Source organism: Serinus canaria, chromosome 3, assembly GCF_022539315.1.
Source record: "Serinus canaria isolate serCan28SL12 chromosome 3, serCan2020, whole genome shotgun sequence".
NCBI classification, from domain to species: domain Eukaryota; kingdom Metazoa; phylum Chordata; class Aves; order Passeriformes; family Fringillidae; genus Serinus; species Serinus canaria.
This window is the reverse complement of record NC_066316.1, coordinates 50,137,675-50,151,431: the sequence shown is the minus strand read 5'-3', so window position 1 is coordinate 50,151,431 and position 13,757 is coordinate 50,137,675. Positions and strand designations below refer to the sequence as shown.

At 39.2% G+C, this 13,757-nt stretch overlaps 1 protein-coding gene across 3 annotated transcripts in view; it reads right to left on the bottom strand.

Annotated features, from left to right (window-relative positions):
- The window catches only part of ARFGEF3 (ARFGEF family member 3), a 93,818-nt gene that overhangs the window by 65,209 nt on the left and 14,852 nt on the right, over positions 1-13,757 (bottom strand). For 2 of the 3 annotated variants that reach the window (XM_050972538.1, XM_009092799.4), the window contains exon 4: positions 11,939-12,070. In XM_050972538.1, the coding sequence (XP_050828495.1) occupies positions 11,939-12,070 (132 nt within the window). Of the gene's footprint in view, positions 1-11,938; positions 12,071-13,757 lie in introns of those variants that run through there. The other variant, XM_050972541.1, reaches the window with a different exon arrangement.

The window sequence follows — 13,757 nt, the reverse complement described above, 5'->3', positions numbered from 1 at the left end:
TTTTTCTTTTCTTTGAAATGGACAAAACGGAATTTCTTCAAAGTGTTATACCGCCCACCTCAATATTACAAAGAGAGACACAAGCTACACAGCACTTGAACTTGCCAGAGAAAGCAATCTAATTCTAACTACAAACAATTAAGAATGCTGTACTTTGTATATTTCTTGACAGGAACTCTACAATTTTCTCTGCAATCCATAACATTTACTGGCACATGCACAAGTGCCAGTGAAAAGGAATTGTGGTACCTTTCTTCCTGTCTCCAGAGCAAATTCTATAGAACAACAGAAAGGTAAACAGTCAATTATAAAAACTCTCAATCTCTTTTGGCTAATAATAACATAAGTTACAAGGGCTGTTATTTCCATCTGCTGCTCAGTCCATATGTGAAAAATTTAAAGCTTTGAAGCCAAACAATTTTGTTTAGCACTAACTAGATTCTTCACTACTGGCCAGCCTCACAGTCAGCTGTGGGGCCTCAGTTTCCCAGCTAATAATTACACTGAAATTTTATTGACATTTCTAATAGCTGTGAGAGCTCAGCAGCTAGCTAAAACTATATATTCAGTACTCAAGGAAAAACTGATTTGTATCCTCCAGACACTGCTGTGTAAAACACAGGTGAAGAACACAGCTCCTAAACACAGAGAGACAAGTGTTACTTCCCACTGACAAATCTCTTCTTATCACACTAAGAAGCACGATGGACATCCACGACTAATCCTATTCGCTTGTTTGTGTGTCCTGATTTTCCCTAGTTGTAAAACCTTATTTACTTCACGTGATTTTCTGCTCTCTTGTCCCATCTTGGCTTTGTAGGATATGTTACTATCTAATGTTTTCCACAGATCAAAACCTGGGTGCCAATACACTACAAGTCACGGAAGGACACATCAGTTCAGGCGTTCTTTTAAGCCTTTGCTCTCCAAAATCTCTTTCTTCCCTCCTTTTTTTAGTGTTTGTATTTTTTGTTGTTGTTTTTGGTTTTTTTTTTTAATTTCCATCTTTTATAGAGCTGAATTTGTGAAAAGTTAGTGCATATGTATATATACACTCACATAGATAGATAGATGGATAGACAGACAGACAGACAGACAGATATTCTCCTTTCCATCACAAATACCAAAAACCTGCATGTAACATGTGAATGATAGAAACATCAGAGATCAAGCTCAGTAAGGAAGTGATGATCAAAACTTTGCTATGAAGCAAAAGAGAATTTCAGCAAAAAGACTGCTAAGTTTTGACTGCTATTCTTTGTAAAAAATAAGACCTGGGAACCCACTAGCTAGAGAAAGGGCATACAATCTGATGCAACCAAATGACAGAAGCACAGGTTATCAGCCAGTATATTCTTGGCTTACTCCACTGCTACCACAAATCATTTGTAAGTTCTGAAACATGTCTCTGACCAATACACAAGACTGTTCTCAGCTATGATTTCCATCAGCACTGCTGCAAGGCTCATTTACAGTCATGGCAATGATCCAAACACTTAACTTGCATGTTTTCCCTTTTATGTGGAACAAACAGGAAGACAGCAGGCTCCTCTTTAAAAATTACTGGATGAAAAATGGGACTAAACCAACCAAACAAAACCAATCTTAATAATTCCGGTCTACTGAAAACAGTGAGCCTCCAGACAGGATACCCCCACAGACTGCTTACCTACTCATGATACTAACTCAAACAATCTGTATTCAAAAAATTCAAGAAAAGAAAGATAGAGGCTTTCTTGGGCAATAACATGTTGTTTTTGCAACCACTGATATGGAAAGCAAAAACAAAACTACAAAGCAGTTCCTAATAACTAGAAAGCAATTCCAGTAAAAAACAAAATTGAAAAACAACTTTTACTGATTGGTATGGACTCTAAACCATATTTTGTTTCTTTTTTTTTAAAGAAGGAACTTATATGACTGTAGAGATAGTTTCAAAGTCACACCTCTTCCAGGATTTTTAAATTGGCTTGCATTATCTTGCAAATGTCCAGTGAGATCACATTTCCATAAATGGTTTATCCATAATGAGAGCATTTATTTTAGTTACTGTTGAAGCTCTGACCATCATGGAACAAGAAATATAATTCCTACTCCCCAGAGTCCCAGGCTACAGTCCCAAATGTGGTATAAGAGCATGCACACGGGTAGTTTTCACAATAAGTAGAAACAAAACCAAAAACCTCTGCATCTGATATGTCAATTGAAACAAAATGCACAGGAAACAAAATGAAGTGCAATGTAATTAAACTGACATCACAGTGTCTATCCATTCTGTACCACATGCTCTAGGATGACCTGCCTGAGCAGGGAGATTGGACCAGATGACCACTGTGGTCCCTTACAACCTTGACTGTCCTGTGATTCTCTGTGATTCCATCCTTTAATGGTCGGATGGGGATTTGAACAACCTGGTCTAGTGGAAGGTGTTCCTGTCCATGGCAGGGGCGTTGGAACTGGATGAACTTTAGGGTTCCTTTCAACCCAAACCATTCTGTGTCCTCTTGAAGAGGAAAAAAGTGGGAACGTTTTTAGATTGTAAGGCTGCCTAGCATTGTAGGCTTGCTAGCTTAGTACATATCTGTAGTACAAAGCAATTCTCACACTGAAGAGCTTATGGTGGAGGCACATGAAATAAGCACAGTGTGTAGGAAAGCAAGCAGTATCCCCAAGAAAGAGAGAAAAGGTTCAAAACTTTACAATTTACAAAAGAAACAATTTTGCAACCACCTCTAATCCTTTTGTGGGGTTTGTAAAAGAAGCCTTTCCTAACTTACTTTATTTGCAGCCTAGTAAACTTGGATGCAATGTGTGTCAGATGATTCTCACATCCTGCCCTCCGGAGGAAAACCCTGATAGGAAGGACAGACCTTTACCTCATTCAATAGTTTGACATTTAAAGTCATCCACTATTTCTGCAAAACAGTTTGGACAGGAGGTGTCCCCCTATTTGTCAGAATAACTGCTAACCTGCTCATGTCGCACTCTTTGGCCTTGAAGGAAAACAAGGGCAAGAGAAATTGGGCACATTAATGAAGTCATTTACACTGTGTCACCATGTGTCACTGTACCAAACAGCAGATTCTAATTATGGAGAGAGAGAAGAGTGTGTCTGCTATGAATTGGTAAACCCATAAATGCTGCTCAGCATTATGAATGCACCAGGGCTTCAGACATAAGGACTATATCTGGTACAGGAGAACCTCACACATCATCAGCAATGACATGCTGAGTGGTCAGAGAAGAAAATGCCCATTTAGTTCACTGGATTAAAACAGAATTGCTGCTGAACACTATTTATGGTGGCATGAAACCAAGTGAAACTTCTACTTATGTAATACAGTTGTAGAAGGGAAAGAAATTATTCAAAGTTTAATAGATACTTAAGAGTGTTTGCCAACATTCTGACAGGGGGTTTTAGCTTTAGAATTTTAACAATTAAAGGCAAGGAAAAATAAAGAAAAAGGCTTAACAGCAGTACTAGGATGACATTTCCTCCTTTACAGGTTACAATCTATTCGGATATACTGCATTACTTTACAAATTATACTATGCAAATCTGAGTAAAACAAAAGTGAAAAAGGAGAAACACCAAACTGGAAAACACCAACAAATAGTTTAAAGAGCTCTCAAATAAAAATGATGTTTCATGCACCAATTACTAAAATGATTCAAAAGGATGTCAACACATGGATGTAAGTAGAACTAGAGCTGTCAAGGAAAAAAAGAACTGGTGTCTCCCATGGGTGGAAAATTCTGACATTTATTCTTGACAACAAGAGAATTTTTTGCGCAGGGGAGAGGGAAGATAACTCCCTTGCTCTCAGATAATGCAAAGCTGTAACAGGGAAGCGTTCTGCATGGCAGTGTACTTTACAGCAGCTGATTTAAAATTACTGTTTCAAGTCACTAGATTAATTGGCAAGAAGTTAGCCTCAACACAACCTAGGAAGTGGTGTCCCACAGGTTGTCTGGCCTGCCAGAGGATTTTACCCTATCCCAGACCATATCCTGACCTGCATCCAGGAAAATGATATTAAAAAGCCAGATAAGCTGGTTTTGTGGTTGCATCACCAACTGCCATGTCACATACAGTTTCTCTATCTTTTCCCTCTCTTACAAGAGACATGAAGAGCTCCAGGGTAGAGGACCCAAGGAGCTGGCTGGCAGTGTCAGAACAGCTAATTGTGACACAAGTTCTCCCCTCAGCTGCCCCCGGGCTGATGGGGCTAACAGCTCTGGTAGCAGTGGCCCAGATCATGGGATGCTTATAAGCAAGAAGGTCTAAACTGGTGCATCTGTGCACAGCTGTGGCACACCTAAAGTAAGGGTACAATTGCATGCATAAGCTGTGGCAAGAGACCCTTTCATGCCACTGTTGTGTGGCCACTTTGCTGGCAGAACTTGCCACTGTCACCGCCAGTAAGCATTAATGTCTGGCAGCCGGCCAAAGACTATAAGGCCATGTATCAAAGTTAGAGGGTTTCTGTATTTGGGGTTCTGATCATATAATGTCTTTGCAATTCATTTTTGTAATGGTTAAGTGAACTCAAGGTTCTTGGTATGTGTGTCAGACTAAAAAAAGCCTATAAGAACTTGTACTTCCACACTTGATAGGTGTGAAATTACACTTTCCAGAGCTAGAGACTTGCTGCTTTTTGGTTGATGCCAATGATTTTGATTATGCCACACTAAATGTGACAGTTCCAATGTGACAGAATGAGCATGTTCTCTATCTGAAAACACCTTCATAACCGCACAACTCTGAGACAGTTAAAATTTTTGCACTAGAATTTCTTCAGGAAAGAAACTAAGCCTACTTTTCTATCCTGCAAAACTTTCAAGCTGACCAACACTCTGCTTAGATTTTTGAAATTACACATCTGATGAAACACAGAGGTTGTTCAGGGGTAGAATTCAAGCACAGAATGGTACTGAGGAAAAGCCATGGATCCTGTAAAGAGGTTTCATTACAGAGACAGTGCATTCACTACTGACTGGTTTAGGCAGCTATCCTCCAGCATCCATTTGGCCTCATTCAGGCCATTACCATTATCATTCTTTTGGAATCCTTAGGGAGAAAGCTCTGCTATTTAATTCAAGCCTGGTCTTGGCTACGATGACCAGGCACCTAAGAACCAGGGGAATTCTTTAATCACAGTACTAGGCATTTACTATAGCTCTAATTAACTCAGGAAAGGATGAGCTTATCTTGAAGCCCACAAGGTAGGTCATTCAATCCATCAGAATTAACCTGGTTACTTATAACTAAGCACATGAATAAAATGACTTTCAAAAATAACCAGAAAGAAGTAAAATGAGACAAGCAAACCCAAGAGGGTCTGGATTTGTAGTTGGCCTACATTACAAAAAAATTAACTTATGAAAAGGCTAAGCACTAAGAACTCTGTAGCATTTCTCAGCAGAACTGATCTTTAAAAAAAATCGTATTTGCATGATACTGTGAAAGTCTTTACAGAATCCCCTCTTTAACAGAGCAGATGCTAACACACCTCCATTTGATTTTAAACAGCTGCAAATTACATTAAACTAAGCATAACCACATTGTATGTGGAAAAACATATTTCATAAACATTAATCTTAAAACAATGAGAAGATGTATCTGTGAGAGCTAAAGAGTGATCATCTCATTTATTATTATTCAAGAAAATGGTTTAGAATATAATCATGCACAGAGACTGGGATTGTACAATTGTGTTGTGTCAACATTTTGGACCAAACACTTTGGAGCCATTTTTCAAATATATAAGTTGTTCTCTGTCTTGGAGGGCCAAGCACATGCTCAAGCAACCACAAAGTTCCTGACAAGTTTTCTGAAATAATTAACCATAAGTTTTGCTTGGTTGGTCAAGCACAGTCCAGTTTCATTCAATATTTGCATCAGATCAGGACTACCTCGCTGAACCTGTAACAACATGGTTGTACAGACCCTAAAACAAGTCAACTATAACTGCTATGAAAACCAAGGGAAAAAAAAATTCAGACTCCTTGTAGACTTTCAATAGTGACCTCCTCAAGTGACTAATTTGACACTGTAATTGGAGCCCTATCAATCTAATTAGGTACTACAGAATATAAATTAATAAAAACTAGGAGATGAGTCTTAGCACTCAAAGAATCACATTGCACCTTTAAAGCATTATGGTAACAATCTTGGAAAGAACAGTTGCTAATACCCAACCTAAAGACAGTCTGTCCTTACAGAAACAAAGTTTCACCACAGAACTCTTAGTCAGATTTCAGTTCCAAATATATCCAAAGTGAAAACTGAAATCACAAAGAGAGCTGTCTACTATTATTACTGGAGAGCTCCCAAATGCTGTATTAATGGATCAGTGAAAAGACAAAGAGAAAAGATTGCCTTGACACAGCAGATTTAGCAAGGGTTTATTAAACCTCATTCACAGATAAAACAGACTTCTGGCTGACTCCCCACTGAAAGCCTACAGAAGAAAAATCCTAAAGAATTTGCCCATCTGCAAGAAATATACCTAAGACACAAACAAATGCAAGTTGGAGTCACTGGGAATAAACTAATCTTTCTTAAATGAAACTGCTGTTCACCATGGACAATAGGTAAATGATGGGAACTAGAAGAGTCTTCCCTCTAGAGCCACTTAGGAAGATTATTTTTTGGTTTCAAAGCAATCCTCAAATCTATTCAACAACCACTACAAGTAAGGTAGCTGCAACTCAACCGTGTGAAGTCTTCTCAGATGTAATAAGAAACAAAGCTTGGAATCTTCCCTGACAGAAACACAGTATATATTCATAACATGCCCAGCATATAACCATTAATTAGAACAGTGAAATAAAGAACAAGTATTTGGAAAAACATCAAACCCAAAAACTGAGTTTCTTTCACAAGAGGTCATTATTCTTTTACTCGCTTGAAAATTTCTATCCTGCAAGCTCTAAATTTCCCAGGAAATCTGGACACAGACTGGACTGAAATGCACTGAATTATATGATAAGGCTGTCTCTGTGACTGAAGAAGATAAAAGGATGCAGTAGAAAGGGAAATCTTACACGATCAATCACAGCTTTGTCCTAAGAGCAACTTTCTTACTTCAGCACCCATTATATTACAGCGTATCTGGTTTATCTGGAGAATTTGTTTCAGTGTATCTGGTTTGTCTGAAGAACTTGTTTCTATGTGAGGTCTCATCTAGTAATTTGCAATTCTTCATTAAACATTTTTTGTTGTTATCTGAGAAAAATGTTATCATAGTCCAATAGAAGTACTCCATTATTAAAAAAGTGGTCAACTCATAAATGAAAGTGACTATAACATGCATGAGAATAAAGGAAAAAGAAAAAAAAAAGAAAAATAAGTGTCTCTGCTGTTTAGGATTCCTTCCATACTTTCCACTTCAATATTTGGTCTCAGCAGCCTGGGTGCCACAGTTACACTCAAAGCCTAATTCTAGTCTTTCCTGGAGGGACAGCATTTTAGAGTCAGGGCTAATGATGAAAAATTACCAAAAACTCAAAAAGAGAAAGTAAAAATCACAGAATTTCTAGGGTTTGAAGTGACTGCAATCCAGAGGTTCAGCTATAGATTAGATTCCCAGTTTCCTTTTCCACTGCTGATCTGACAATATTTGATGGTGCTTTTGTCAATACTGTATACATTCCTCCAAGCAAAGGTCTAACTGCACAAAGTCAAGTACTTCAGCCATTTAAAAAACATCTGAAGCCAGAATTTAAAAGCATCAAGCTAGGCTTGGGGGGGGAATCAGGATCCCCTGACTCCACACCTGAACTCAAAAGCAAGTATTAATGTTCAGTCCAGAACATGTCCCCTTTCTGCAGCAGACTATCTACAGCTTGTTAGCCTAGTGCTTAACATCAACAAAATGTGCCCACCCCTCAGTGAGAGACACCCTTGCATTTCACTCAATTATAACATGGCACCATGTCACACAACAAAATTTTTCCCACTTCTGAGCCAGCCCCACTGCATGATCATGTTCATGCTCATCCAAGGAAAGTGCTAAATTACTGTCCTCCTGATTTTTTCTTTGCATCTGCAGCTGTAGAAATAGAGCAGTGAGTCACTTTGGTGTCTCACTGATAAAGCATTGCATTTGATTAGCAATCAATATATCTCTTCCTTCCTAAATGAATATTCTAAAGAAAATATAAAAGTATAAATATTTAATTATTCAGTTTGAAACTGAAGTTATTGATATATAACAAAATCATCAGCAAGGTACTACTGTATGACTGTGTGATTTTTCCTTTCCACTGACACAGCTAGTTGAGCATAGTAAAACACAAACTGCTAACACACATATTAGAAGGCTTTTCAGTCTTATGGCAACAAAGATGACAAGAGCAAAGATGAATACTAAAGTGGCCTTGTGTCAGACACACTGTTCTCTGTAGTCAGACTTCCTGAAGTATCTCAGTATCTTTTAATATAAATTAAAGCACCTAAAACTCACTTTAGTCCCTGGTATGAAAATACTACTAAATCTCTATCATAGAATGTATCAGAGATACAGAGAATACCCAGAGTGGGTAGTATTGAGATATTCTAAAGAAATATTTGGCTTAGCAGTTAAATAACATACAAGTTTGAATGCAAAATTTATATACCCAGACAACTTGCTTTGATATGTAGGAAATCAAAGCCAGTTAGTACACCTGTGTTTGTTATTCATGCCTATTCATGTCAAAGAGAAACCACAGCCTTTCCCCCTTCCTCACTGAGAAGATCACTGCCTTTTTTGGGCATAAAAGTGCTGCTGGCATAAGAATTACTTGGTGATTAGCAATTATAAGGGTGTTCTGCAAGAAAAATAAACAAGGACTTCAGAGTATCACTTCTATTCTGGAAATTCAAGGGAGGAATTTCCCCATATAATGACTCTACATGAAAAACCTTTCTAAAGAGAAAGGCACAATCCCCAACAAGTATTCAGAGGAAGCAGAGAGTCAAGCCAAGTTTATGCAAAGGTAAGAGGTACCTCACCTGGCACAGAGGAGAGAGATAATGTGAGAGGGGAAGCTTTAAGTTCATCTTGACAGTTGCATTTGGGCAGTTCAAATCTTGCCTGGCTGCCCAGGATGCACTCCTACACAGTTCCCAGCCCTGGCCTTTAAGTCTGAATGCTCTCATAATGCTGTTTTTTTGATCCTCCAATATGACAATCCGCAGGGCATTCCATGACACTCACCCTTAAAAATCAGGAGAATTTGGTACCTAGCCATAAATAAGTCATGTCCTTCCATTTTTAAAACAGAGGCCCCAGTTGTTTGCTTTTTGCAGGTCCAGAAGAGATCCAGCTAGCACTCTTCTCCATTTATTTACAGCAACCAGTACAGCTACTCCTACTCCTACTCCTATCCCTGTCTAAGGATGGCCCTTCACAATACTGGGCATGCTCCAAAAGTGTGCGAGGCAAGGCCACTCTAACTGCCCTTGCACGCCTTTCCTTTCACTGCCAATTCCAACATGCAGTCATCTGAATGTAAAAAGCATCTTTACAGAATGCCCTCCTCAGCTAATCAGATCCTTTCACACTTCCATATGTAATACAGGTGGGTCACAACAAACCATTAACATAAATATCCAAGACTTTTTTTTTTTTGATAGTATGGGAAGTGTGAATTTCTGGTATACTCTTACTGGGAATAGCAGGAGATATTTTGAATAGAATATTGAAAAAAATCCCCAAACACATTAAAGTGATTTAGGTGCTTACACACCAGCAACTTACAGTGAATTCTGTACTCCTGCACGTCTACTTTCACACTGATTTTGCATGACTAAAAGCTTTTGTGTAATCTTTGATGGCTGTACTCTTAATACCTGTGAGACTGGTGCAACTGTGCAGCGAGTCACAAAGAACCAGGCTGGCACCACAGCTGACACAGTTTCACACAAACCTGCTCACACTCAGGAGTATCTAATGTCTACCTGCACTAGATAAAGATGTATTTTATCTCCTCCAGATGGAATAACACAGACTAATGTACAATCATAAACTGTCTTGAGGACACATTTTAGCAGATCCAAGGACATGAACACATTGCTGAGACCAGCTGCTAGAAATCTCCCTACTTCCTCCCTAAAGGCTTTAGCCATCCATCAGGCCTGGGTTAGCTAACAACATTTTCAAGTGTTGCAATGACATCTGTAATCTTCAGGTTACAATCTGAAGAGATGTCTGCTTGCTTTGACTGTCAGGCAAGGCTCAGATCTAATGAATCTGTGTTTTAACTGTCCTGACAACAGTATGTTTTGGCCCTCTGGTCTCTTGAAATATTTAAATCAAAATAGAATTTTGCTTTGTTCTCAGAATGGGAAGTTGAAGTTGTAGCCCGACTTTTACCATACACACATTTTGCTCAGGATTTGCACATCAAAATTTCACTCAGTGAAATTAAGAAAAATGTTCTCTTTTCTCTTTTGCACTTAAACTGGAACTGAACGTGGCTTTCTAATTTAAAAAAAAAGCATACATAAATACAATGTTTTGGCTTGGGTTTTCTGTGGTTTGATGTTTTGAAATTATATTTGCTTCTCACATGTCAAGACAACTTGAGAAGATATTTACTCAGAACTGTAGAAAAATACAGTGTTCACATTCTTTGCCTCGCAGATGTACATTCAGGCTTTCAAAGAAACTGTGCATGCACATTCTGAATCTCTAACACTCAAGAATGTAAAAAAAGCAATTTGCAAAAAATGACTGCATTCCAAGAGGAGCCTCTTGGTTCAGTACGGCAAGTACTTAACTCTTCCTCTTTCCCTCTGTAGAGACAAAAGGGGCAGGAAGGAGGTGTGCTGGGCTAGGAGTGCAGAGCAGGCTGTCATCAGTTAAGCAGAAGCCTGATGCTGTAAAACAGGTAACAGTCCACACAAATATTATTCCCTTTTTTGTTGCTAGGTTCACCCCTCTGCGAGTTCTGACACAGTGTGCATATTCCACCTCCAGTGGTAAAGAGTACAGCTCATAGAGAGCAGTTTCTGAGTGGGTAGCATACATTCATTAGACCCAAGATGTCACACAGAAGAAACAAAATAACTAATCTATGCACTTAGAAATAAAGGATGGTCAAGGAACAGATCCAAATATATCAATCAGTACTAGGTATAATGAACATGCAAAAAGGACCACCAGGTTTGTTCCAAAATGGTTTCAGCCAATGATCAGCTATGGCACAACAAACCCTGCAGCACAAACTTTATACCCAAACATCTGAAAACTGTCTATCATCATTTTGCTTTGTACTAATTATAGAGGTATTGCCAATACTGATATAGAAAAGTGACTTCTAAGTCATACAACCAACATGATCAAAGGGCAAGGCCTTTTGGTATCACCTCCCTGCCAAAACAGTACCTCCTGGCAGCTGAGCCTCCTAGCATGCACACAGGAAAATGCTAGAGTATTCCTAGAAATGGAAGTTCTGACAGACTATACAAAACACTAATTTCCCTTATGCACTGGTCCTGGGACATTTTGATGCCTAAACAAATCATGCTCCATCATTGGCATTTTACAAAGTGAAAATAAAGATAACAAAATACACAGCACCTATGCACCCACAATACAAAATTACAAGTGTGCACAGCCCATCTCATGACCACTAAAGCTCAATAACAAACTTTGAGGTCTACAAGTCCTTTGCCTGTGCTCTCCCATGGAGGAAATTGATTGTCCTACTTAAGGTTGCTAAAACTGGAACCAACAGTATTCTGAATCTTAATGTAAGCTATCTCCTATTTAATCCAGGGAAACACAAAATAGAAATGAAAACATCTGACATCTGCCAGTAGGAAAAGGGAATCAAACAGTGTCCTAAAATGAAGATTTTCAAGGTAACAGCTAATTTATTTGCTAACCCCAGCATTCAGACATGCAGCCTCCTCTGCAAGCACTGATGTGTGTGAAACACTAACCTTCATCACTTCAACTTGCAGGTCTTCATTGAGTGATGGAGTCACTTTGACAGCATTCAGCATCTGATTAAGCAACTGTTTCTCATCTGAGTCTGTTTCCACGGATACAAACCTCTCATCAGACAGCAGCTTCTGCAGAGAGAAAATGGCAATATATGTGTTGAGACAAAAACTGCCTCTTCAAAGTACTGCACCTAAACCTGTTAGGGCTTGGTTCTAGGTTGGTTAGGCTTTCTGTGTAAAATTTTCAAAATAATCCAATAATATAAAATACAAGAAAAACAGCAAAACTGGGAGATGTGTGTCGTGTCAGTTGCCATTGCAAGATCATCTTTGCCCATCCCACATCCCCAGTGCCCAGAAGAAAGCAAACATCAGTAACTGATATCACTTCAAATAATGTCCTTAGCAAAACCTCTCAGTATTTTAGAAGCTGGGAGAGACTGCAACCTTGGCAGCCCCCCAGATCAAAACAACAACAACAAATTTTAAAAAAACCCAATCAAGCTAACATCCTGGCATTGAACTAGTACTATCAGATCTCCTGCCCAACAGGAGACAGTCACCTACTGTCCCAATTGCTCCAATAGAGCACAAGTGCTGTGGAAGTGGCAGTTTTGATCCATGGCAAGATGTGTTTTGTGTCATACAGAAGTTGACCATTAATTGATACAATCAAGTCCTCAGACAAAGAGCACAGTTAACAAGTGACTAACACAACACACATAGAAACCAACCCAAGCTGAGGTGATACCAAAATTCCTTGTCCTGACATTGGGTTGGTTGAATTGAATTCAACACAGACTGACTAAACTGCAGACTGAATATTTTAGACTGATCAGATTTACTTTGTCCAGTATCTCAGAAACTATCTCCTGAAATCATCAATGGCACTATTTCCTTGGAGTTCTACTAGAAATGCCTCTTCCATACAGTCTATAACCATCTTCATGGGTGTCTCCTATTAGTGGCATGCATTCTGCAAGAGATGTATCCACACAAGTCTTTTCCCAGCTATCTTCTCAGAAGATCCCACAACAGAACAAAATTAGCTTATCTTAGATCCCAGGAACACAACCTTGATTTGTCCTAGTAGAGAGAGACTTTGAGCAGCCCACTTCCCTCTCCACATTCTGCATCACTTTTTTACTGATGCTCATCTGCAGCTTCAACATTGCAGCACATTTCACTGCTTCACTCCTTATTTCCTATGCTTGTACTGGTTTTGGCTGGGATAGTGTTAATTTTCTTCACAGGAGCTCAAAGAGTGCTTTGTTCTGGATATGTGACCAAAACAGCACTGATAACACACCCAAGTTTTGCTATTGCTGAGCAGAGCTTACACAGCCTCAAGGCTGCCTGTTTCTCAGACTGGCTCCCCAGCAAGTAGGCTGGGGGTGCAGAAGAGTTTGGCAGGGGACACAAACGTGGCCAGTGGGATACCCCAAACCATATGACAGTGTGCTCAGCAACAATAGTTGGGCAAAGAAAGAGGAAGCAGAGGGAACACAGACATTCACAGTTAAGGTATTTGTCTCCAACATAACAGTTACCCCTGACGGAGCCCTGCTTTCCTAGAGATGGCTGAACACTTGCTGCTCCATGAGAAGCAGTGAACAAATTCCACATATTCTTTTACTTGCACATGCAGCTTTGCTTTCGCTATTAAACTTTGTCTTAGCCCACAATTTTCCTCACTTTTACCCTTTTGATTCTCTCTCCCATACCTCTGAGAGGGAAGGAGTGAGTCGGTAAAGCTGAACTGCCAGCCAGGGTTTAACTCAAAACATTTTAAATCATTTCCCACATAGCAGAATAT